This window comes from Megalobrama amblycephala, linkage group LG14 (genome assembly GCF_018812025.1).
Source record: "Megalobrama amblycephala isolate DHTTF-2021 linkage group LG14, ASM1881202v1, whole genome shotgun sequence".
In the NCBI taxonomy this organism is placed as follows: domain Eukaryota; kingdom Metazoa; phylum Chordata; class Actinopteri; order Cypriniformes; family Xenocyprididae; genus Megalobrama; species Megalobrama amblycephala.
This window is the reverse complement of record NC_063057.1, coordinates 46,179,008-46,206,717: the sequence shown is the minus strand read 5'-3', so window position 1 is coordinate 46,206,717 and position 27,710 is coordinate 46,179,008. Positions and strand designations below refer to the sequence as shown.

The 27,710-nt window shown below is 36.3% G+C and overlaps 2 protein-coding genes across 5 annotated transcripts; both read left to right on the top strand.

Annotated features, from left to right (window-relative positions):
• The first annotated feature begins 312 nt into the window (after positions 1-312).
• LOC125245897 (gastrula zinc finger protein XlCGF49.1-like) lies at positions 313-13,308 on the top strand. Of its 3 annotated transcripts, none has more exons than XM_048156722.1 (3): positions 313-504; positions 6,800-6,935; positions 12,062-13,308. In XM_048156722.1, the coding sequence occupies exons 2-3, from the start codon at positions 6,851-6,853 to the stop codon at positions 12,763-12,765; spliced, it is 789 nt and encodes a 262-aa protein (XP_048012679.1). In that variant the 5' UTR covers positions 313-504; positions 6,800-6,850; the 3' UTR covers positions 12,766-13,308. The 3 variants fall into 3 exon arrangements, with proteins under 3 accessions (XP_048012679.1, XP_048012678.1, XP_048012680.1); XM_048156721.1 differs by lacking the exon at positions 313-504 and adding an exon at positions 2,925-3,022; XM_048156723.1 differs by lacking the exon at positions 313-504 and adding an exon at positions 3,029-3,229.
• Positions 13,309-16,827: 3,519 nt separating this feature from the next.
• LOC125245807 lies at positions 16,828-27,540 on the top strand. Of its 2 annotated transcripts, none has more exons than XM_048156571.1 (5): positions 16,828-17,273; positions 20,714-20,848; positions 21,435-22,972; positions 23,078-23,180; positions 26,349-27,540. In XM_048156571.1, exons 3-5 carry the CDS (start codon positions 21,999-22,001, stop codon positions 26,877-26,879), a joined length of 1,608 nt encoding a protein of 535 aa, XP_048012528.1. In that variant the 5' UTR covers positions 16,828-17,273; positions 20,714-20,848; positions 21,435-21,998; the 3' UTR covers positions 26,880-27,540. The 2 variants fall into 2 exon arrangements, with proteins under 2 accessions (XP_048012528.1, XP_048012529.1); XM_048156572.1 differs by having other exon boundaries at positions 21,432-22,972.
• The last annotated feature ends 170 nt before the right edge of the window (positions 27,541-27,710 follow it).

Below are 27,710 nucleotides of genomic sequence, written 5' to 3'. Positions count from 1 at the left end.
TTGGTCTACTTGGTCTCGGAAGCTACATTTTCTGAAGCAAACTCACTTTACCTAGTGGCGATTAACTTTAGCTGGCAATTAACTTTTACTAAAGTTAAATATGATTTTAATATGTGTTACGTCCTGAGACGTATCGTGTATATGTGTGTTGCTGGTCCTGTCTCGCTCTCTTTCCCTCTCTCGCTCTCTTTCTCGTTTCCTCTTGTCTTTTCTTTCATAGAATTGGATTCTACCAAAGTGATCCCTGTATCTGATTGGTGTTGATGGGACCAGGGAGCAGCAATAAAAGGATCTGGAAGGCCTGAAGAGGGAGCTCTGCTCAATTTGTGATTTCCTGTTGTTCAATTGTGTGTTTGCTGCAGCGTGTTGTTGCTGTTAGCTTGCCTGTTGCGTGCAGTGTTATTTTTGGGTTTGAGTTGATAAGTTGTTGTCAATCTCATTTCCCTTTTGTATATTTCTGCAAAATATTGTAAATATTTTTTCCACACTAGGAAGCTGTAGGGGGTAAGTACCATTTCTTTTGTAAATACAGTTTTCTCCTGTTTTTCATTAGATATGGAGTTAGGATAATTTATTATATTTTCTTTTCTTTTCTTTTGTTAGGGAATTTAGGTTTTTCTGGTAGGAGTTTGTGCGGTGTTTGTTTGTTGTTTTGGCCTTTGCTCACCCCTGGGGCCTGTACCATGATGGTAGTTGAACAAACTCAGGGTTATAGGATTAGTTTCGAGTTGACAAAACCAAACCACTCCTATCTGGCTTTGTTGGTACCATGATGCTGATCATCAACTTTCTCTGTCAACTCAGGCTTTGATCCTGAGTTTGGGGAGCGCGTGCACATGAATCTGTGACATCAGTGCCAAACAGCCAATCACATGCCTTGCAACAGAGATAAACTGTGATTCACTTCTCGCGAGAGAGCCAGCGTGATTCAAAACTCTTTTGCTGAAAATTAAGAATTTAAACGCATTTACACTAATGGAAAATACTTGTCTGTGAAAGAGGACAAATAAAAGAAATGATCTTTCTCTATCAGTGCAAGTGAAAGTTGTGAAGTTAGTTTATATAGTTGATCATATATAGCAATAGAGACTCAAATATACAAGTTCACATGTAGTCATATTTAAAGAGTATATTTACTTATTTATATTACATAAGATCTATATATATATTAATATTCATTGAAACTAAATGCTTACTAACAACTGTTAAACTAAACTTGTGTGCATGTAATGGATTAATAAAAATATAGATAATTATACAAATCATATATAAATCATAAAATAATTCTAAGTAATTATCATTAAAACCAGACAATTTTATCATTAAATATTTGTTTTTACTATATTGTGACATTTAATTTGGAGGAAGAGAAACTGAGGGATGGACTTTATTGTGTTGGGTGTGTCAGTGTCACTTAGCTTACGTCTGATTGGTCCAATTTCAGTTTGAGATCTCTAACCTAGAACATAACCTGCCCCGGAGCAGGTTAGCCATGGAGCGTAAGTTACTATGGCGATGAACACCGCTAAAAGCCAAGTCACTTTCATGGTACCTAAAACCCAGGATTGGCACAAACTAATCTGAAACTTACCTGGCTAGCCAGCTAATCCAGCTTCATGGTACAGGCCCCTGAAGTTGTGCTTTCATTTGTGGTTTTGTAAATAAAAGTGTACAAAGGATCTTTGATTTCAATTGCAGTTTATGTTGCGGCCTCACCCTAGACGGGGTCGTAACATATGATTAACTTAATGTTACTACACAATGATTGCGATTAAATGACTTGCCTCAGAACAAATGTATGCATCCTTGTTAATCTTCTGAAAGTTAAGTTGGCTAAGCAGATATTTAGCTTTGTCTTGTTTGGATTTAGGAAATGGAATAAAATAAATGCTATTGCCCATCCTCTCAGGATACCTTTACAATTACCCCAGGCACATTGTTTTACCATTTTTGTAGCATGAACACTATCAAACCTATAAAAGCTTTGGATCTTCCAGTGTACCTCTATGGTGCTGAAACCTAAAAATGTCAGAGTTCCGGTCCCCGTACAACTGATACTCAACTGCCATTGGTTCATCTGCATTCAAGGGGAGGGGCTTACTACAAATGGTCCTCACTGCAGGACACAAGATCCAGGGGGCGGGGTTGGATCCAACTCCTCCCACTTTACATATCCCTAAACCTACCCATCTCCACCCCCTGGTTCTAGATCCAACTCCTCCCACTTTACATATCCCTTAACCTACCCGACTCCACCCCCTGGATCTCGAGTGTTCTGCAGTGAGGGGCTACTGATCTTTTCTGCAGTTTAAGCAGCACTGAAGGAACCATAACAGGGTTTTTTAGTGTTGTTGCATTGAATTTTACCATCATTTCGTGATCGATGAATCAACTGTCTGAAAAAATATTAGTGTCGCCTGACCGCTGTAAGTCTTGTTGAACACGCGAACTGCACTTAAAATGCGATCAAATGCAGATAATGCAGCCTGCTGCACTCCATCGCCACCTTTTACTTCATCCATTTTGATTACCATCCGTGACAATTTTTCCCACCTATTTATACCTGCCAAATGAATATACAAGAGGTGTGATTATCATAATGAGATGGCACAGAATAGTATAGTGAGCTCTACAATGCAGTTGTTACTAGTAGGAATAAGCTATTGTAGACCTCTATAATTTCTATAATTTATAATTCGCACTCTGCATTCTTATTTCACTTGCACAATACCATATTGCAACGTTATCAATTGTTGTATTTGTCTATGGTCATAGTAAAGGTTTAATTTTACAAACTGTGTTTTTGAAAAAAATACTTTAAGCTATGCCGCAAAAATGTATCAAATAAAAGTTAATTCAACTGAATACCGCTGAAATATGTTTTATTATTTTATTGTGTTTTTGTATAATGTATATGGACTTCTGTGATTTTAATGTGCGAGTAGGACTCTTATTTTGGTGTGGTGTTGTGACGTCATAAGCATGCGCCGAGCTTCTCTGTCTGTGATTCAGCCGAAGAAAGGTTTGTGTTTTTAAGCAGTTACACATGACAGATAAAATACAAAGCGTTAAGTCTATTTTAGACTTTTTACAATCGATGTAAAATGATTTGATTATTATTGAATGTAACATTGCAATGCTTTAGCTAACCGCAATGAACGTTTTTCAAGTAAAGGCAAGCACTTCCGCAAATGAGTAAAGGGTCCGTCTCATTTTGCTCCCATAAATCGTAAGTCAGTTTTTCCTAAACAGGAATTTGGTCACTGTCAAGTAGTACTATTGATGAGAGAAACTACCATTTGAGTTTATTTCTTAGCTAAATGATTTCAGTGTTGTCAATTTAGCAATTTTGTTTATTTAGCAACTTTTCAGAATACTTTAGCAACTTTCCCCCAAAAAAACTAACATTACACACATTATGTGTGAATTAAGTTGTTCAATAATAACTTAATTTATAATACACCTTGTTATTAGCCTTTACATATTGTTGATCAGTTGGGTAGAATAATAAATAACTACCAATAAGAGTTATAAGGTCTCTTAGGCCACTTGTAATGAAATAAAAATTAATACTGTTTTATTTAGAAACATAAGTAATTAAAAGTTATATTTGTGTTTTGTTTTTTTTGTTTTTTTAGATTTTTTTTTAGAAAAATAATCTATAGCAGTATAACGCTTCCAGTATGAGATATTCAAAGCACCTGTCATTTCTTACCTGTTTGCAATATAAATAAATGGTTATTTATAAAATAATTTTAATTACAATGGTCATGTTTGTGATTTTTATTTTTATTCATTATGTACACTAAATTATTATTCAACAGGAACAGGTGCAGTTAGACTACTGCTACCATTTTATTAATTTTCTTCTGATTAACTTTTATTAAACTGCAGACCAAAATAAAAATAGGCCTAATTGATACTAGGGTGAATTTGGGTTACTAGGGTAATCTGGGATATTTTTTGCAATTTTGACTTGTATGATTTATTTCAGTATCTAACACATTAGACTTTTCTGAAATCCCTAAGATGTTTTCTAACCATACCAGAAGAAAGAATGAAGATATTTAACCCAGAGGAGACATGCCATATTAGTGTTTTTGTGAAAAAGCCTACATTCACCATACTTTTATGCATGCCAAACACAATATCACCCATTTTTAAAAAGCACTATGAAAAAATGACAAGTACAGAAATCTCAATAAGAAAGTGTATATTATTCATAGAAATGTAATTAATTCATATACACATATAGGCTAGTCATATTTTTTCATAAAGACTGTTCCAATATCTGGAAAAATAATTTCTATCTCTATACAGGATTAACTGATATTTAACTGATTAAATAACTATAATTAACTGATAATTTAAATTAATTTAAAACTCTATTAAAATTGTATAAGATTTTTAAAAATCAACTAAAATTTAGGCAATAGCAATTGTTTATTCATTTAAAGGTGCAATATGTAATATTTTCTGTCCACTAGAGGTCATTAGAGGCCTATTCAAAACAAATGCGTAGATTGATGATGCCAAGTTTGAGCGCAGAATCTTGGGACATGTGGTGTATGAGAAAAAGAATAGGGATAGGACTTGGGAAGAAATCATGTTTATGGATGCTATTATTAACGTTATTGTAGTATGAAACAGAGCAGTATGTTGTGGTAGCTGAACGAGGCCGCTGGAGCGGTTGCGCAACACATGCCTCACAAGCAGCGGAACTTTTATTATGCCACAGTCGCCGGCGCCGCTTCCGCTTTTCCGGTCATGAGTATGAGGTAACACAGCTCTGTTTATCATATTAGATACATTTGAGTGTGTTGAAAATGTAAAATATAATAACATTAATGAAAATGCTGTATGCTGTATTACTGTTACTAAAAATAAAGCTGCATCCGATTATGCTATGTTAGCTATTTCACACAAGTGTTTTTCTCTGAGGCATGGTAAAGCATGTTAAAAAATTTAATTTAAACAATAAACGTGTTGAGCTATTTAACAATAATTAGTTTTTCTGTCTATAAATATATCAAAACAGTTGTTCCCTTGTCTGTTAAAACATGTAAATATTAAAGCGTCTTTGGTGTTTCCATGGTTTCTACAAAATAAAACCGGAAACTGAGGGTAACGCGGGTATGACGCAATTGACAGGCGACTACCATCCCGACACAATTTACAAATAGTGGCAAAATATATAACACTGACCTAGTGGTTTTTGGATATTTTACTGCAAAATTCTTACACATTGCACCTTTAAGTTCTCCATTCTATTACAATTGGGGCTACTCGGGGAGCAAACAGTCCTCACAGGTGAGAGACTCATCTATCACGCCATTATCTTCTGTGCTTTTGGGATTGTCTCTTTCCCCATATGCATGGTGTAGCCCACATTAACACCAAATTTCTCATTATGGCATACATTAACCTTATATTACAGTTAATTTTAAAGTATATCCATGGTCTACCCCTAAGTTTTAATAAGATCTACGCCCTTGTCATTAGACTTATAGAGTCCCTAAATGCATCTTTGAAGACTGTCCCAGATTACCCAAAGCATGCTGTCTCACATTCTCAATCACATTTGATAAAGTGGGGCAACAAATAAATGTTTGAACGGAAAAAGATGATCTGACAGATACATGTGTTGTTTAATGCCTTTGAGATGTGGCGTTCTCTTCAGTGCATAACTTATGAGCAGCTTTCCTGAAACTATTTTATTGATAAAGTAGTTTAATTGTCTAGTTGTGTGTGGGAGAGAGAGAATGCACTGTCCACAGATCAGTGGTTTTTTCATGTTTCATGTCAAAACCCCCCAAAATATAATAACACTCTGCAGGAGATATAATTCCTTTCCTAAAGTAGCGGTTTACATGAAAAGACCCACTTGGACTGTGTGAGATTATATAGGCAACATATTATGAGTATAAATATAATTTTTTATTTTAAATTAAATAATTAGCTTTTATTTTACCACTACTAAAGCAAAAGGGGGAAAAATAAGAAAATGTAGGCTAATATAATTAGTCTGTGCTTTTGTTTTTATTCCTTTTTAGTTCTGTGAATGTAAAAATAAAATAATTATTTTTGTTTTTAGATTGTAACATTACAATGTTAGAATGTAATGTTATTTAATCATTTTTTTGCTCATTATAGGCTATATATATATATATATATATATATATATATATATATATATATATATATATATATATATATATATATATATATATATATATATATATATATATATATATATATATAATATAGCATAGCCTGCATGGTTACATTCACTATATTTGTTTTCATAGCCTTCAATATGAACAGTGAGCAGGATATGATTTTTTTTTTTTTTTTTATATGATATATATTTTTTTTATTTATCTGTTTTTTGTCCATAGCACTACTGTAGGAAAATGATTTTATAATGTAAATGTCTTTACAATGCCGATGTCTGTAAATGATGGTTTTATATGGATAATGTTTTCAAAACCCTTACTGATGATAGTGGGTGTGGTTTCCTATGTAATTATGTTAGCCAATCATAACTCTTTTTCAGTCATGCACTTTTTTTGTGTGTGTGTGCAAAAAACTATATTAACATTATAAAGGAACCTCAAAGAACATTTTAAAATGATACCAATTTAAGAACAATCCATGTCACTCTTACTGACTCCATTACTAGTGCACTGACTATTGAACTAATGAGCTGATTGAGATGCACCCAAGATTTAGGTTGGATTTATTTTTCATCTTGTCAATTATTCTCATCTTAAACATGACATATTGTCCAAACACACAGGTAAAACTCCTGGTGAAGCAACTGAGATCCACGTGAAACGCTATTATAAAGATGGCGTTTATTAAAGTGGAGACTGAAGAATTGACGATTGAAGAAGTATTCAGAGTGAAACAAGAAGATACTGAGACACAGACAGGTTGGTGTCATTCTCAAAGCTGAACTCAGTCACTTATTTATATAATGTTGACCTCCTAAAGGAATGAATGATTTTTTGAAGATTGTGTCAGGAGTGGTAGGGCTGTGTTTATTTTGAAAATTGATTAATCATTGATTATTTCACTGATTAATCTGTAGGCTTTGATTGATTATTCACCTTTTCCAATTAGTTAAAATATTGAGTTACACCTATTCTAACTATTAAATAAAACAAGAAAATCACTTCGGCTTTCGAAAATGTTTCTTAAGAGTATCTCTTGTTTCCATCTCCTCTCATGCCGGGATGCATAGTGCATATTATTTTCAAAATGCTTCTCTCTAGCTACTGTAACTGTCCAGGTTATGGTCATTGAATGGCTTTCATGAAGTAAATGTCTGATTAAGTTGTTTTATTGACGTCTTTCTGCTGTTGTAAAACAGCAATTTTATGAGACATAATTCATTTCAGTAAGTTGTACTGTATCTTACAACTTACCTTTTGATGTTCATTCCTCTTTATTTCATGACAAGTACTAGTAAAGCGAAAGAAATTATTAGTTTGCATGTCACTTGAACTGAGGCACTACAGTGATTTGTTACAGCCCATTAAAGAGCCACAAAACAACATTTGCTGTTTGAATTTTATAAATTAAATTGTCAGAATTTGAAAGCAGAGGCTTTTTCATATGTTTTTGTTTCATATCTGTATCATATCTTGTCTGTCGGCACATTGTCAGTGTCCTCTTTGCTCCATATTTTTCACTGCATGAGAACCAAGTGTCAATTATGTGAGTTGGTGAGTTGCTATAAACATATTAATGGCTAAAATCTGATTACACCTTATTCAGCACAAAGGTTTCAATATGTGAGCACCATGTATATACATGTTTGTAATTTTGAGAAAAAAAATGTAATAATATAGTCACTGAAATAAGGCCATAAAACGCACACTAAAGTTTTGTTCACAAGACTTTTGAGAACTGGATCTTGTAAGCTAGATTTTTTGTTACAAAATGATGTGAAAATCATCCTGCCCACTAATTCAGATAAAACAATATATTCATTTAATTAATTTAACTAGGGCATTTTTGTGCACAGAACTGAGACACTCTGAGAAAAAAAAAAACAGTTTGAAGGGCGTACCTTATAACGGTGAAAACATGGAAAGCTGGAAAGTTCAATGACAGGGAAGCGTTGTCTCATAAATGACAGAAAGTTGTCAATGGGCGGGGAAATGGTTAATATGTTGCAAATACAGTGGGTCTCATTTATCAATCTAATGTAGAAGTGGTGGAAAGAGTACTGAAAATTTGTACTTAAGCACATTGCTGAAATAATACTTAATTACAAGTAAAAGTACTAGTGTCAAAACAGTACTTAAATAAAAGTATAAAGTACTCTTCTCTAACTACCCAGAATAGTAGATACTAGTTACTTTTTAGGTGGCGATAGCACTGCTTCTGGGTACAAATGCTCTAACAGACACCCCAGACACCTCACCCCAACATGAAAAGTTTGTTTGAAATCTTTGCAAATTTATTAAAAATAAAAAAATGGAAAAATATTAAACATGTACAGTAATTACAGCCTTTGTTCAATACTTTGTTGAAGCACCTTCGGCAACAATTACAGCCTCAAGTCTTTTTGAATGTGATGCTACAAGTTTCTCCCATTCTTCTCAAGCTCCATCAGGTTGAATGGGGATTAGGGCTGCATGATTAATCGGACTATTAGAAAAATCACATTGAAATCGCACTTAAACGATTTGGCTTAGTGCAATTTTTTTTTAAGCGCGGCTTGTCAATGAAGTATGGCTCCAAATGCTAATCCATCTGAAAGCACTGCAAGATTAAATAGCTTACAATGTGCATTTGAAAAAGCAACAAGCATCAAACATCTTTCCAGACATGAGAAGCATTTATTAACATCTTGTCCAACAAAAGACACCATTTAACATGTTTTTAGTCCAAACTCCCTTTATAATGACAGTTTAGCATCCTTCTGTGTGATGATGTGGCTTCTTACACAGAATAAGGCAGTCATGTGATCATTAGTCATGTTTAATCCATCAAAGTGTTTCAATCTTCTGTTTATTCAGCTACAGCAATAGTATGGGATTTCCTGGAATGACGCATTTACTTCTGGGGCAGGTCATGTTTGCAGTTTATGAGTGAGAGCATCTGGCTGAAACCCTCTGGCTTTCAGATGGGGAAGCATTTACTACTGATCACGGAGCCATACAGCACTGACAAGCTGTGCATAAAATAATCTCAGGCTTTGTCAAATTGCGTGCAATTTAATTGCAATTAATTGTGCAGCACTAATGGGGAGCGTCGGCGCACAGCCATTTTCAGATCTCTCCAGGGATGTTCAATCGGGTTCAAGTCTGGGTTCTGGCTGGGCTACTCAAGGACATTCACAGAGTTGTCCCGTAGCAACTCCTTTGTTATCTTGGCTGTGTGCTTAGGGTCGTTGTCCTGTTGGAAGATGAACCTTCACCCCAGTCTGAGGTTCCGAGCGCTCTGGAACAGGTTTTCATCAAGGATGTCTCTGTACATTGCTGCATTCACCTTTCCCTCAATCCTGAACAGTCTCCCAGTTCCTGCCGCTGAAAAACATCCCCACAGCATGATGCTGCCACCACCATGCTTCACTGTAGGGATGGTATTGGCTAGGTTATGAGCGGTGCCTGGTTCCCTTCAGACATGATGCTTGCTATTCAGGCCAGAGTGTTCAATCTTTGTTTCATCAGATCAGAGAATTTTGTTTCTTATGGTCTGAGAGTCCTCCAGGTGTCTTTTACTGAGGAGTGGCTTCCATCTGGCCACTCTACCATACAGGCCTGATTGGTGGAATGCTGCAGAGATGGTTGTTCTTCTGGAAGGTTTTCCTCTCTCCACTGTGGGACTCTGTCAGAGTGACCATCAGGTTCTTGGTCATCTCCCTGACTAAGGCCCTTCTCTCCCAATCACTAGGCGGCCCACTCTAGCAAGAGTCCTGGTGGTTCCAAACTTCTTACATTTACGGATGATGGAGGCCATTGTGCTCATTGGGACATTCAATGCTGGAGAAAGTTTTCTGTACCCTTCCCCAGATCTGTGCCTCAATACAATCCTGTCTCAGAGGTCTACAGACAATTCCTTGGACTTTATGGCTTGGTTTGTGCTCTGACATGTCAAGTCAAGTCACCTTTATTTATATAGCGCTTTTTACAATGCAGATTGTGTCAAAGCAACTTTACATTGATAGCTGGTACATAATTTGGCTGCACAGCAGCTCTTAAATAATAGATGTACTGTTAGACAGGTGTGTGCCTTTCCAAATTATGTCTAATCAATTGAATTTACCACAGGTGGACTCCACTCAAGTTGTTAGAAACATCTCAAGGATGATGACAATTTTGAGTGTCACGGCAAAGGCTGTGAATACTTATGTACATGTGATATTTTTTTTTTTTAATGACATTTTTAATTTTTAATAAATTTGCAAAGATTTCAAACAAACTTCTTTCATGTTGTCATTATGGGGTATTGTTTGTAGAATTTTTAGGAAAATAATGAATTTACTTCATTTTGGAATAAGGCTGTAACATCACAAAACGTGGAAAAAGTGAAGCGCTGTGAATACTTTCCGGAATGCACTGTACACTCACAACGTGATATATATACTAAAAAATGAAAAAACAAACAAAAAAAATGAAAATTCCGAAATCCCAGATGGCCAGACAGTTATTTTTTATAACTTGGGTAAAATATTAGTTGGATGCCGAAGACTTTTATATGCTTACTTAAATATCGGGTGCAAAAATAGGGGTGAAAAAGGTGAGAAAGAGTGACATCCCATACCAGGCTTATTAACAGGCCCAAGCTTTATACATATCAATACTTATGCCAATTAAATGAAGTTATCATAACACTACTTTACGAGATTCTTACATTAGTGCCCCCCTCACCCCAAAAAAAACTTAAATACGCGAATCTTGTAGGTGACCTATTTTGATCTCAAAAAGGTGAATTTTGCATGAATTTTGAGGAGTTTGCATCTATAATATTAATTAAATAGTGCTCATAAATTCTGCCAATCCTATTATATGAATGATCGCACGTTGATAAATGTGGCAGCTAAAAATTGTCATTTGAATATCACGCTTTGAAAATTCACGGTTTAGAAGCCTCGTCCCTAGAATTTACGACGTGGAGAAACGCAAACCGGCCCAGAACAGGATGTAACCACATGAAACAGAAATTGATCTTAATTCAAAAACACCCGTTAACCTCGTAATTGCAGACAATTACGTTAATTTATATGCATATTATATACTGGTACATAAAACAAAACAAACATTATAAAACACTATAGCCTAGGCTTATTTCCCCTCACTCCACAACAAATCCTTTAAATTTAACGATTTTAAAAACAGAACAAGAATGAAAAATGAGTAGCTATAAATTATATATTTAACTATAAAAAATAAAACACAAATTAAGGTATACTGGCAATCATTAAATGACAAAAGTCAATCCAAAATAAATTTATTAAAGCAAAACTGAAATGGCATTGGGATTACCTCTCTCATTCGGCAAGAATCCAAATGTTTCCATATTTACCAAATTTAATAGAAACCGAGTGTAACCGGTCCTACTCTGAGTGAGATTTGAACCGGGGTCTCTGGCATGGGAGGCAGGCACGCTAACAAGGACCTAAAGGCCGCAACCTCAAATGTCTGTCACTAGAGCGGCTCTTGAGATCAGGGTTTCAGTGAAGTTTACACGCACAGCCCTTACTAGCCTTTTTTGTTTCGATTGTAAGTGGACACAAATAAAATTACAATTTAGACTTTAGAATGATGTATTGCTTTTATCTGTATGAGCATAAATGAAAGAGTAATTTTAGTTCATGAAAAAAAAACAGAGGGTTAAACCTCACAGATATTAGAGAGAAGACTTTCTTTCTGCAAAGCTCTGCCATGCTTCTTTGTTACTCCACAATTGTGACATCAGCCAATGAATTGTCATGATTTTAAACAAGCATCCCCCAAACTGGAGGGTGTTCCCAGCGATTCTCTAAATGTCTGTTGTGTTGTGCTATTAAACTGGGGTTAACTTTTATTTGTCTTTTTTGTCTTAGACATGATGCCACTGAAAGAGGAAAGTCAAGAACTGAATGAAAATGAAGAAAAAGACCAATATGAGAAACATCATGAATTCATAAATGGAGAACAATCTTTTAGTTGCTCAAAGACTGAAAATACTTCCTCAAGAAAAGGAGCTCAAACAACAGGAACTAGAAGTTATTTCACCTGCTCTCAGTGTGGAAAAAGTTTTAGTCAACCTGGATACCTTAAGGTTCACCTGAGAGTTCACACTGGAGAAAAGCCTTACACCTGCCAACAGTGTGGAAAAAGTTTCAATCGAAATGGAAGCCTTAAAGTCCACATGAGAGTTCACACTGGAGAGAAGCCTTACACCTGCCAACAGTGTGGAAAAAGTTTCACTCAACTAGGAAGCCTTCAAGTCCACATGAAAATTCATATGGAAGAGATCCCTTACATCTGTCAATACTGTGAAAAAAGTTTCACTCAAAAAGGAAGCCTTAAAGTCCACATGAGAATTCATACTGGAGAAAGCCCTTACATCTGCCAAGAGTGTGGAAAAGGTTTCATTCGAAAAGAATCCCTTAAGAACCACATAAGAATTCACACTGGAGAGAAGCCTTACATGTGCCCTCAATGTGGGAAGAGTTTTACACATAAAGTAACCCTTATTGTCCACATGAGACTTCACACTGGAGAGAAAGCCGTTCACATGTGGCCAGTGTGGAAAGAGTTTTAGAGGTAAAGTAAACCTTAATCGCCACATGACAATTCACTCAAGAGACAACTCTTTCATATGCCATCACTGTGGAAGGAGTTTCAAAGACCAAAATCAACTTAAGGATCACATAATAAGTCACAGTGGAGAAAATCCCTTTATGTGCAATTACTGTGGAAGAACTTGCACAAACAAAGCAAACCTTGAGGTTCACATAAGAGTTCACACTAGAGAGCAGCCTCTTTTCATGTGCGATTAGAGTGAAAAGAGTTTCGCATAAAGAAACCAAAAGTGTCATTTGCAAACTCATTCTGGAAAGAAATTGCAGTGTTCCTCGGTGTGAGTGTTTATAAAATGGAGCAATTTCAAAAATCACTTGTGCATTCACTCTGGAAGAAAACTGATTTTCTTTAGATAATAAACCTGCAATAAACCTTTTGCCATCATACTTACAGATAGACCTGAAAAGTCATGCAGATGTGAGACCTATTTATGTTCTTTGTGTGGAAATATTGCTGTGAAATGTCACAATGTAAAATTATAAATAAAAGTACATAAACTAAATGATTGATCTTTAATGAGAGAATACAAAGGTAAATATGTTTTCAATTTGGACTTGAATATGGCTTCTGTTGGGGCTCAACTGATGTTGGTATGTTATCATTTGTTCCCTTTGTTTTATGTTCCCCGTTTCTTGTTGAGTTGTCATTATCTTGGGAAATTAACCCCTCAGTTTGGTTCTGTCTTCAGTTTTGTCTTTGGTTTTCAAAGCTGTCACATTCCTTTCGTTGTGGATTATCTTCTTTGTTTCTGTGTTAAAGATTATTTGCTGCAAATCGATCCCCTGCTCTTCATCTCGTCTGACTCTTTTTGACAGAACACCGAACCCAAAATAAGTTAAATCTTGCAGCAGATTTGTCCATCCACCCCGAGGACCATACTGCTCTCCCTGCAACAGGATTGAGGTCCATTAGAGGATTATGTTGAGGACTTTTTGGAACTAAGCCACTGATACTCCTTTTCCACCAGCAGTTTGAGTGCTGGTTTGGAGCCAGAAGCCAAGTTTCAAATCAGTTCTTTGTCTTTCGACACCCAAAGTACCAGATCTGAACCAGGAATAGTGGTTTGTAAGTAGCACCAAAACATTGCTGGACTAAAAGTAAGAACTGCTTGCGTCAGGGGCTGGGGGTGGGGTTACCATGACCAACAAGAAACTTGTGACCGCCATTTTTGAAATAGCAGCTAATCGAGCTAATTGCAGCTTGATTGTAATCTCCATCTATACAAATTATGGCGAGCCGTGTTTCAATGCAGATGTAGGTTTGCAAAGCCATAAGCATCAATAGTAATGAAACGTCCATCATTGTTGATGGAAGGCTTGTTCGAGATGCATCGGAGTGATCAGCATGCGACATCGGAGTCCTGCGGCTCTGCAGGATCGTTTGTAGAGCATACGACTACTTGTGCTTTTGGATCGCTCTCGCGGTGCTTTGATGTCATATGCTGATCGGTCTGCGAGAAGCCGATGCATCTCAAACAAGCTTGGTGAGTTTGTGTTTGGCACTGCCGCATTAGCGTTGCTGTGAAAGATGAGACGTATATGCTCTCTAGCCCGTGGAAAGGCAAACCGGTTCTTAGAAGGCTCGTCAGTTGAACTAACTTTGAACTGGCAATAGCACTAGCGTTGAACTAGCACCCGGTTCGTGCTGGTGGAAAGGGGGTATGAGTTTTCTGGAACGAAGGCACTCACTCCAAAAACTTCCCTCTGTTTATTAATGCCAGCTGGATAAACCACCTGTACCATGGCTCAGTACATAGACACACTTACTGTTGGTGAAGTGATTGAGAACAACACAACCAAGTTCAGAATACTCAAAACTTTTATGGAAACCAGTTACCTCAAAACATTTAAGTAAACCAACTGTTTTTGTTTGTTTGTTTGTTTTTTAAGTAAACTGTTATAAATTACTATTGATTCAAACTAGGGCTGTTAAAGGTGCAGTATGTAAGATTTCTGTCCACTAGAGGCCTATTCAAAACAAAGGCGTAGCTTGATGACGCCAAGTTTGAGCGCAGAATCTTGGGACATGTGGTCTTCAACGGACGGTGCAAAAGAATAGGGATAGGACTCGGGAATAAATCATGTTCATGGATGTGATTATTAATGTTACTGTAGTATGAAGCAGAGCAGGACCGAGTGTTGTGGGAGCTGAACGAGGCCGCTGGAGCGATTGCGCAACATGCTGCAAGCCATGGAACTTTTATTATGCCACAGTTAGATGCATTTGAGTGTGTTGAAAATGATGTTATAACGTTACTGTGCATTCGCTCGATGGCTGCTTCGAGATGTTTGTTTGAGACACACTGAAGTAAGATAGATTGATTTTAGAATATATTAAATGTTGGATGGCTTGTGTTGATAAATGGCATGCAATTCTGTATTACTAAAAATAAAGCTGCATCTGATTATGCTATGTTAGCTACTTGAAAAAATAGTGTTTTTCTCTGAGGCATGGTAAAGCATGGTCCTCGCAAAAAATCTAGATTTAAACAATAAGACTAAACGTGTTGACCTATATAACAACAATTTGTTTTCTGTCTATAAATACGTCAAAACAGTTGTTCTATTGTCTATTAAAACGTGTAACATATTAAAGCGTCTTTGGTGTTTCCATGTTTTCTACAAAATAAAACCGGAAACCGAGGGTAACGCGGGTATGATGCAATTGACAGGCGACTCCTTAGACGTCCCAGAGCCTTGGTTAAAATTGCAATTTTCTCACGATTTACAAATAGTTGCAAACATTTGGGATATTGTAAGTATTCAAGTGAACAAAATATATAACACTGGCCTAGTGGTTTTCGGATATTTTACCGCAAAAATCATACATATTGCACCTTTAATGTTAATGCATTAACGGATGTGGTTATTTCAAAAACCCTTAACTCGTTATAATAATTAACACAAATTACTGAAGCACAAGAAATTGTGTCAATAATGTAATCTTTGTCACACAGTTATATGATCTTGGGAGCAAACTAAGCATCTACAATGGTGCAAGCACCTGTAACTGGAAATTTCTATTCTAACCATTTAACCTGTTTTTGCTTCCCTGTTTACGATCAGATCACTTTAAGCCACTAATTAGCCAATTATCTAGTAAACAAATGCATTGAAACAGTCTAAAACAACACTAATGTAAAGAAAATCAGGCTTATTACATCAGAGATGCCAGATAGAACAGAGACTTTCAACCAGTTTTCAGTGAATTATTCATTCCAGTGTCTGTTTAGGTTTAAAACACTATTCAGAAAATTGTCATATTCTGTGACTGTTTCTGAAGAGTGCAAGCCCTCACACATCTTGCTGTGTGAAATACACACTGAACAGACCGTCAAAACATCCCACCACTGTATGGCCAGATGATATGATACACAAGCTACATTTCTCGGCTGGATAAAGCAGTGTTTTGTAGTATTGGACAGTATTGGTGGTCTTGTTCAGTGTTGCAATCATCCTTCAATATGATAGTTTAATTTGCTGGATAAAGCAAATGACGTCAAAATGAACGTGTTAAGCAAGATAAATGATGTATGCTTACTTTCATGAGAAAGTACACCCTGATGTGCCGTACCTTGGTGCTAGCCCTGATGCTAAAGTATATGATCCAACTGAATAATATGTTTTATTTATATAGGGCCTTTCAAGAACCCAAAGACACTTACATAATGCTGCTGATATAAATATACAATCAGGCCACTGGAAATCAAAATTTCAGGATGTCAATTGGAAATAGACCTTTAAAATCTCCAGCCACTTATTATTAAGGATTGCTCACTGGTGAATACAGGTGTTTGCAAAGTTGTGTAAAGCAGTGGTTCTCAACTCCAGTCCTCGGGACCCACTGCTCTGCACATTTTGTATGTCTCTCTTATATGACACACTCAATTCAGTTCATGCAGACTCTCCTAATGAGCTGATGATCTAAATCAGGTGTGTTAAATAAGGGATACATACAAAATGTGCAGAGCAGTGGGTCCCGAGGACTGGAGTTGAGAAACACTGGTGTAAAGATATCGACATGAAATGTGTTTTGTGCAAAGAGGGAAGAGAGAGCATTGTTCATTTATTTTATGATTGTATTTTCAATTATTTGAGTGTGATTTGGCTTTTATTGTTAAAACAATAATACAGACTCACAGAAAAATAATTTTTCATGATAATTTTGACTTTAAAATTTGGTATATTGTGTATTTACCCATTATATATGGAAAATACTTGATTATAGAGATTTGTTTTCTCTTTTTTCTTTTTATTAGCATTGTTTCTGTTTCTCCTAGTATTTGATTTACGTTGTAACTTATGTTATTATTGACTTTCTATGTTCAAGAGATTGCAAGCAAGCAAGTAAATAAATACAAACTTGTTTTAGACGTCAGCGTGCGATCAGGACTTTTATTTTGGTTCTGGCCGTTTGTGACGTCATAAGATCGCGCCGCGCTCCTGCATCTGTTTTGGCTGAGGAAAGGTTTGTGGTTTTTCCAGCATTTAAAGTGTTTAATTCGCTAAAAACCCCAGCTCAGTCCAACGTTTAGTTTGTATTTATTTCATATAATATTGCAATGCTTTAACCAACAATAATTAAGTTCATTTTTGTGAGTAAAGCGCATCTGCACAGTAAGAGAAAAGGTGCGTCTCATTTAGCTCCCTTTATCTTGAATTAGTTGATTGTAAATTCATTCTGATATTGACCAGTATTGATGAGAGAAATTGGGCTTTTCGGAAGTCCGAGTCAACTGAATTAATTGTTTCACAAAATGATTCACTTTTGAAGCGCTTTAATCGCTGCACGCTGACGACACACGCTGGTCAAACCCGTGTAAATGCAACAAGAGTGTAATGACAACTTTTACAAACCAATAGCAAATATTTTGATGAAAATATAATCTATTAAATGTTATAAACAAATCATTAAATACAAATATAAATCATAACCCTGTATAATTTGTTCTTTTATAAATTTGAAGTCCTAGTTTTGAGTGTTGTTTTAGCTAATCAGCTAATCATATTTGGCTGTTGGTTCACATGTAAACGCAGTATCCGGTCAATGAAACTGAACCTTTTTGAAAACTCCTGCCAGGGTGAAGATTTTCAGAAACTCCAGTTGCAGTGTTGCCATGTAGCCGGTAAAACCGGAGAGTTTGGCTTGTGACGTCGGAACCGGAACCGATAATAACCTTTATTTCAGGCTTCTGATTGGCTAGCTTTACAGTTAGGGTTGTATCTCCACCTTTTGGCTTGGCATGCTCTTGACAGCACTTCATAGCGTGTTTTTGCATTTTCATTTGGATGGCGAATTTATTATTTTTTTTAATTAAGGAGGAAAAACGCTGTATTAGGCATGCTAGACAAGTAGTTAGCGATGTCACTTTGTAAAGAAAGACTACAACGTCTCTGCTTTTATGCATTCTTTTACAGAGCACTTGTGTATTCCTATCCACCTTATTTTACAGTTTATTGCACTTTTGATATTCTTCTCATTATTTCCCTAGAGCAGCTAATAAATCAGAAGTCTCGCACATTCACAGAAAACAAAAAGAAGATAGATACAATAGACTAAACACGTAATACGCATGAGCATGCCGCCACCATTTTTACAGATTCACATTTTTGCAGTTTATACAGATGACAATGGTATCTTTATCAAAAACTTGCACTTTGAAACCCATTTTCAGGTAACCAAACCACCGCTGGCATGAAAATAGGGTTGCCAATTTCAGGAAAGGAAAATAAAGTACAATTGTGGCTCTTTTATAGGAAAATAAGGGACAGAGAATAAGGCACACTCAAAATATTTGTACTGTACCACGCAGTGTATGTCATTTCAGTATCTGTATAAAAGATGTAAATGTTCTCTGACATAAACAAACACATTTGGATAATTCTATGTCAAAACAATCAAATTTCAGAAACTTTTGTTATATACAGTCATACCAAAATTTATTCAGACACCTTGAACATTTCATTCATTAATAGTTTATTCACTATAGTTTAAAAAAAAAAAAATGGTAATAAAATATGTGATGCAAAAACTTGAGAAAATGAGATCCAGGCAGTCCAGCAATGAATATGTCAGAGATCAAATTTGAATAAGGAATAACAAATTTATTAATGTGTTTCTTTATAATTTTTAATTAAGTAATTAATAGTTAATAAAATCTAGAGTATTGTAAAATCCAGAGTATTGTATCTAACAGATGAAGATCAGAATATACAGAAAGAAGGAACAAAATTAAGACATTTGCAGAATGAAATGAGAGATAGAAGAGAAGAAGCAGAAGATGAAGATGCAGAAGATATGTGAGAAGCGAAAAGAGAATAGAAAAAGCAAAGGAAAAAGCTAAACTATCAAAGACTCAGTCCATTTTAATACCATAAGCATAAGAAAACTTACATCCCACTCAAACTTATGTTTTGGTCTAATAAGAAACTGTCAAATGGATTTATCCATTATGTCTTAGACTGGTCAGATGTCAAAAATAGATGAAAATAGATATAGGGGTTGTTTTGACACCCTTAAGGGAATTTTGCAGATCTTGCATTATCACATGTCTGAAGAAATGAAAACAGACATATTTTGATATAAAAGGTACATCAAGTTCAAATGAGCAACTAATTCTGAAAACACCATCGCTTCTGCAGTACTTGGCAGACGTCCAATATCTAACCACAAACGTGTCAACGTGAACTGTCACACTGGAACACTTGAAGAACAACTGAATATAATAAGCATACATACTCTTAAATACAAAAGAAGAATAACCATAAAGGGTACAATAAAGAGTAAATACTTGAAAATTTGATGAGGATTAATATATGGTGTAGGAGTACAAGAATATATGAAATCAAAAGTAATATTAATAAATCATAAAGCCATAAATGATTAACATAAAATATGAATAAAATGCATGAATATGAATATTGACCATTTTGGATACACCAATTTGACAAAATCTCAGAGTTAAACTGCCAGAAAAAAAAAAATCTTAATTATGTCAGATAACACTTAAACAAAACATGGTCAGGTCAAAGTGTCTGAATAATTTTTGGTCCCAAATTTTTATCAATTTTACTGGTAGTCCACTGTATGAAGAATTTTTGGGTATAATATTGTATTTAGTTTATTTTGCTATCCTCACTTACATAAATGAACTATAGCGTCCTGCACTCACTGGTAAAAAAAACCCCATTATATCTAGTGTCTGAATAATTTTTGGTTTGAATGTATGTTAAAGATATCTTTTTTTTTTTTTTCTGAAGAAAGACAAACATAAATGAAGAAATCCAAAATATTGTCCTTTTCACATGTAAGTTTAATCTAGCTGGCACCCCATTGTGAGTTTTTTTTTAAGGTATTTTATTTTAGAATGTTTCACTTTATTATTTCCATGGCGACACAACCTGCAGCCACAACAGCGCTGTATGACATACGTATAGCTTTTATTCCGTTTTTCCTTTTTTATTTAAAATATTCCTCAAATTTTCTGTGTCATCATCTACCTTGATATTCCAAATCTCAAATATGTGTAAGTGAATGTGTTGTATTGTTTAAAAACCTTTATAATGATCATGTTAACTGTTTTATAACACGTGATTGGTGCCGCCATCGTATTTGTCGGATTTACAACACGTCAATTCTTCCACTTTTCTTGAAATACATGAAAGTGGCCTTTAGATCAGCGTAGAAGTCAATAAACGGGACAAGGGCAGTCACAGATGGGACAAATCAATTAGGCCCAATCTGAGGGATGTTCCAGCTAATACAGGACAGTTGGCAACCCTATGCGTAAATGTACAGTCAAAATGCATGAAAAGTTTTCTGGTTTTAGTTGAAAACGGTGTCAAGTAAACAGCCCCTGAGACGCACCCAGAGATTTACTTTCTTGTTAATTATTTTATCTTAAACAGAAAAAACTCCTGGTGAAGCAGCTGAGATCCATGTCACACTATTATAAACGATGGCATTTATTAAAGAAGAGATTGAAGACTTGAAGATTGAAGAAGTATTCAGCCTGAAACAAGAAGATACTGAGACACAAACAGGTTGGTTTCATTCTCAAAGCTGAACTCAGTCATTTAAGATGTTGACATCTTCAGAAATTAATGACATTTTTGAAGGAATGTCATATGAGTGTCCTTACTAAAGCAGTTTTATATAACATGGAGTGGGTCGCCTCATGTGGGCAGACATGATTAGATATTCATTGAATCTAGGGCTGGAACGACACGGTTGATTTGCATTGAATGTGTCGATTTGTTGCACTATTTATGTTTCCCAACAGTGGCGGCTGGTCAATAGGGGGCGCAGGGGTGCCGCTACTTTAACATTTTAACAATAAGTTAAATATATCACAAATTAATAAAAAAAAATTGTTACACTATTCGACTGTTAGTCATATTAAAATGTATTTTTTTGAGAAAAAAAAAAAAAATCAAAATTGTATTTCGTTTATATCTGTGTGTGGGGCGCCGACCAAATGAGTGTGTATGCAGGTCCGTAAACTAATGATTTTAGTGAATCAATATTGTTCTTATATTTTATTATTTGAATCAATATTGTTCTTATATCTTATATTTTTGGCCTCATGTGATTGGACCGTTCTCAATGACTCTCATTCCCGCTCAGCAGCTTGTCAGTTGACTGGTACTGATCAATGTGGAAGCAAGCACAATATCCAGATGAAAGAAAATTCAGTTTTATCCTTACAAACATACCTTTTTACAAGCCGTTCACACAAAGAAAAAAAAAGGATCAAGGAGCTTGGACCGGATCGACCCAACTTGCAAATTCAGCAGCAGTCAAATAATCGTGGGCGAGCTTACACTCGGGGATTCACCACCACTTCTTATGGCAAATGGAGTTGGCTAACTGGATGCGATGTAAGTCACGCCTTTTTTTGTTTTCCCTGTTTGCTGTTTCAAAGTCCTGGCACCGAAACGCCCTGGGCAACGACAGGGGTACGTGACTTAAAACATCTTTCTGAAAAGTGCAAACGGCATGAAAGTAGCCGCAGCCATCTTGACAACGCTATGAGGCTACAGATTTTTGGGAAGGTTAGCATTGCTGAACAGCTAGATGAAAACTACAGGATTGGCATTAGAAGGCACAATGAAGAGGTCATAAAAAATCGACACATCCTGTCTAGAATAATAGACTGTGTGAAATTTTGTGGCGCATTTGAGCTGGCTTTGCATGGCCATTGATCAGAGAGAGAGCTCAGATAATCCCGGGATATTCCGTGGCTTGGTGGACTTTGTTGCTTCCCTTGATGGAGTGTTGAAAGAGCACCTTGAGAAGTTTAAGGGAACTACGAAAATCATGCAGGACGAGCTGTTGGAATGTATGTTGTCTGTTGCGAAGGAACACATAATCAAAGAAGCACAGAGCAGCGATTTTCTCTCAATCCAGGTCGATGAGACCACTGAAATTGCCACACAGTGCCAATTTGTGCTTGTGCTGCGCTACATTGATGCCAAAAGCAATGTCCAGGAGAGGTTTTTTGAATTTATCCCACTGCATTCAGCTACAGCTGATTCCATCGCTGCAGCACTTAAAGAGCGTCTTGCTGTCATCCTTCCTGAGAATCAGAAGAGTAAACTTATCTCCCAATCATATGATGGAGCCAGCGTGATGAGGCGTTCCACTGCAGGTGTTCAACGGAAGATACAAGATCTGTACCCAAATGCGCACTACATCCACTGCTATGCACATGAACTCAGTCTAATAATGCAACAGGCCACGTCTCACATACCCAAAGTGAGAATTTTTTTCTCTGACCTTGGAGGATTTGCCAGCTTTTTTTCGAGATCACCCAAGCGCACAGATGTTCTTGATAAAGTAGTGTCCCAGAGACTACCAAATTCAAGCGATGTTAGATGGAACTTTCACAGCTGTGCCATCAATACCGTGTTTGAGTACAGAGAGGACCTCATCCGCTGTTTTGAAACCATACAAGACTCAGGTGACTTTGACCTCATTACCATCAGAGAGGCAAGAGCCTTTGCAATGCTGCTTGAGGATCAGGATTTTAAGTTCTTTCTGCAACTTTTCCATGACATCATGCCGCATGTGGACCTCCTCTATACTAAACTCCAGAAGAAGGACATAGATTCGGACCACATCAAGAAGAGCATCCAGCAGTTCCAGCAGGACATAAAGAAGATCAGGTAGCAGCTTTGTTCTTTCTTTTGTGATTTTTGTTATTATTATTATTATTATTATTATTATTATTATTATTATAATAATTTATACATTTTCTTACTCCTTTGCAGAAATTCTCTCCATTCCCTGGTTGACCAAAGCAGTGCAGGTGGTTCTCAAGTGAAGAGGCGCCGGTCGCTTAGTCCAGAGGTCCATAAAAGGATTGCAGCAGAGGTGAGTTTTTCTTGCAGTCCATGTTACACTGCAGTATGGTATTTTTATTATTTTATCTTGTGCTCCAACATTTAAAGGATTAGTCCACTTTCAAATCAAATTTTCCAGATAATTTACTCACCCCCATGTCATCCAAGATGTTCATGTCCTTCTTTCTTCAGTCGAAAAGAAATTAAGGTTTTTGATGAAAACATGCCAGGATTATTCTCCTTAATAGTGGACTTCAATGGCCTCCAGACGGTTGAAGGTCAAAATGACAGTTTCAGTGCAGCTTCAAAGGGCTTTAAACGATATCAGACGAGGAATAAGGGTCTTATCTAGCGAAACAATTCAGTCAATTTTCGAAAAAAAATTACATGTATATGCTTTATATAAACAAATGATCGCCTTCCAAGTGGTTCCGCCAAAATGGCACTTCCTGTATTCTTCAAAAAGCTTACGCTGTATGTCCTACGCTTTCCCTATTCTACTTACGGAAAAAATGGAACTGGCGCTGCGTTTCGTTACGTAAGTTGAATTATTTAATAACTATTATTATTATTATTATTAAAATGGTTTCAAATAAATTCATACTTAAAGATGGCTATCTTTAAATATCTATGCAAAGGCCAGAGCATTGAAATGACATAAATGTATATTATTATTATATGTATAGTCTCACACTTTTGCTTTCTATTTTAGAACACTTGATGTTTATCTAATCAAAATAACAAAATATGAACTGGCAGTGATATAAAAGAACTGAAAATGAATGTGTTTCTGGTTTGTTTATATGTCTGCACGAACATATTAAATTGCTTTGTCACGTCAATAGCTTTAAAAATGCAACTTCGTCAGCTAACAAATGCATAAAAGCATCCAGCTGTATATAAACTAATGCAAATACAAGGTAACAATCATGACATTAAACATTTTGGTCAGATTTGCGTTTTCGTTACATTGTTTTAACTGCTGCCTTGAGTTACTAATGGCATCCTCTCAGCCTCGATGGCAAACATACATTCAGCTGTTCATTCTCAGCTAATGCAGTATATAGTCATCAAATTTATTGCTTTATAATGATATGATCAACATGTACCTTTATACATACCTTTTCGATGTCTGTCTGTGGTTTAAACCCGCATCTGTCAGCGCTCTCTGTGCAGTGTGTGCTCAGTCCCTGCTGCACGCAGCATCACGTGTCAATATAAACAACACGAGGCACCAGTGATAGTTTTTATTTCACCTCTAGAGGCCGCTCTTCGTACTGTAAGATGACAGCACACCCTTTTCAGGTGCTCCAGTAACGAACGCAACCTGGAAAAACTATCAGCGCCGATTAATCGGCAAAACTGATGAAACAGTCGACATCTACTCTCTTGACTAGGTACTTATTTTTAATAAGTAATTACTTTATGACTGTTAAAGAAGTACATTCTATATGGTATAAATGTGTAGTATGAATGTAATTTGGACATACTACATTTGCCGCGCTGTCGTTATCATGTGACCTACCAGCGTCAATTACGCCTCATGACATAGTAAAGTATCCATTATATGCGTACTTCAAAATCTCGCCGGAAGTAGGTCATCCAGATACATTTTGCCTTCTCTTTTATGAAAACTGTTATGATTTCAGACATACTACTTTTGTCACATACTGTTTTCTCCTACTGTATTGTAAGGAAGTACGTGATTTCAGATCTAAAAGGATTTGTTATCCTCTAGTGGACTACATTAGTATTACGACCTTCATCTCTGAATCTCATTGTTATAAATAGCTGATATTTTAAAATATTGTCCATGTGTATGAGGTTCTGTGAAATTATGGATTCAAACATTGAAACTGTTCTCCCTTTATAACTTAAAGGGGTGGTTCACTTTTTTTCCTAGGCTTGATTGTGTTTTTGGGGCACAGTTTAACATGTCTTAATGTTTTTTTTTTTTTTTTAAAAAGCTGCATTTTTCATATATTTTACCTTTATTCTACACTTCTGTTTCCACTTCTGTGTCATTCGAACGGCTCGTTTGACTTCCTGCTTCTATGAAGCCACTCCCTCCAAAATACACAGATTGTGCTCAGATTGGTTAGCTGGCCCAGTGTATCGTGATTCGCTGAAGCATTCAGAAACGCCACTCCCCTTACCATTAGTTGTGGTTGTTACATGTGCTTCAGTGGAAATGTAAATAATGGTGTCTATTTTACTGTATCAAATTGATCCCGAATCAGACCCAGATGAAGAGGGTCAAGCAGAACCTCTGCAATTGTGGCTTTTAAAGGACGTTTATGAATGGTATTTCATTTTGTATTTGTGTCAAAGTGTTTAGATATGCTGTCACTGCTGTTTGTTAGCTTTCAATATACGTTTTTATCCTGATTAAATCTTTACTGTAGCCAAATACATGACTGAGTAGTAGCATTTTTGTAAAGGTAACGTTTAATTTATAGCATGAATAACTGTTTGTCTATAAACATAGACGTTTGTTGGTGTTTGTTGGCGTTTGTTGAAGTATGTACTAGAATTTAGCTAAAGTTAACTGGCTAGCAAAGCAAAAACGCATTGGTCTTTGTTTACGTCCTTGATGCAACCAAAAAATAGCAACAGAACTATACTAAAAAAACATGTACAAACAATAAAACGTACTTTACAGTTAGGGGCCGATAAACAACAGCTTCTGTTTTTAAAGTGGAAACTGCTTCATCTTTCAGTAATAACCTTTGTGCAAATCCAGCATTAAACTTGTGTAGATTCTGGAAGCTGTCTTCAGCACTGCATCCAGTGTAGAAAATATCACTGATTATAATGGGTTCTATTATCTATTGACGAGTCGCACCGTTCGCGTCCGGTGTACACAACTCTTCTGCTTCCGTTATGCTGCACGACATGGCCTCGCCCACTTTGTTGCGTGTTCCCGTGGCCATGTTTGCAGGGTTTATGATGTCATCAACCCGGGAAGAAGCTCGTTGTAGTCCAAACCGGTCGTTTTGAACTTGTTGCATTGAACTTTCAGCGCTGTAACTTTGCAGATAGTGTTTATGCTCAAGCAGCAACATTACACACTAACTAAAGTTAAAAAAAAAGTGAAATCACAATGAACCACCCATTTAAACTGGTCATTTTAAATGTTGCAGTTGAAATAGACATTTTGTTGTCACTACATAATTTTTGTTTTTATCCTTCACTGTAGGTCTGCGATACCATACTGAGACACACCATGGAACGGTTCTCCTTCACAAACCACCTTGTTAGTGCCACCTTGCTGCAAGGGGACAGGTTTGAACAGTTCAAGATAACGTTTCCTGAAGATGCACTGAGCAGGACTTTGAAGGCCTATCCAGTGCTCAATGGGAGTAAGCTGAAGACAGAGCTTAGTCTCATCTACTGCAAGGAAGACTTCAGAGGCTGTTGTGGTGCTGTGGACCTACTCCAGCTGTTTATGGAGAACAATCTTGAAGAAGTCTTTTCAGAGACTGTCACTCTTCTAAAGATCCTCATCACCACACCCACAACCACAACAGAAGCTAAGAGGTGCTTCTCAACCTTGAAAAGGATTAAGACTTTTTTGAGAAACAACATGAACCAGGAGATGCTGAATGCATTGGCCATGTTGTCAATGGAAAAGAAACTGGTGACTGAGATGACTGACTTTAACCAGAAGGTCATTGAGAAATTTGCAAGCCAGAATGGAGAACAGAGGGCGGAATTTCTTTTCAAGTAGTGCTGCTGGTTTAGGCAACATTACATTGTGTTTATTTTATTGTTGGTTTGTTTTTTTGTATGATTACCTTGATTACTTTATTACTGATAATAAACCCACATTGAGCTCACATTTTTTTAACCCCATATCAAACATCCCCCCCCCTACATTTTTTTTTAGCACTAGCCGCCACTGAGAATTACAGTATTTCAAAATATCTGTCTTGGCGAGTAATCATGTAAACATTTTCTGTCATGTCTTCAATGAATGTTTGTTTAAAACCCAAAAAATGAAAATTCTGTCATTAATTACTCGCCCTCATGTCTTCCCAAATGCATAAAACCTTTGTTTGTCTTCAGAACACAAATTAAGATATTTTTGATGAGATCCAAGGGTATCTGATCCACACATAGGCGACATTGCTCCTGCATCAGCATCACATGCATGCATGCATCATGCTGCTCATGTGACCAGAGCTGGTCAAATACTGAGCCGCCATTCGGATGTAAACACTGAAGCTCTGCAATGAAAATAGCATAGCAGTATGACGGGACAGACAAAATTTTTTAATAAAGTCGTAATTTTTTTGTTTTTTTGCACAAAAAGTATTCTTGTGGCTTCATAATATTAAGGTTGAACCACTGTAGTCACGTCGAAAGTTTTAACAATGTCTTTAGTACCTTTCTGGACGTCAAGAGGTGCAATGTCGTTGCTGCCTTTGTGTGGATCAGATACCCTCGGATTTAATCAAAAATATCTTAATTTGTGTTCTGAAGACAAACAAAAGTCTTGCAGGTTTGGGACGACATGAGGGTGAATACTTAATGACAGAAATTTCAGTTTTGGGGGAAC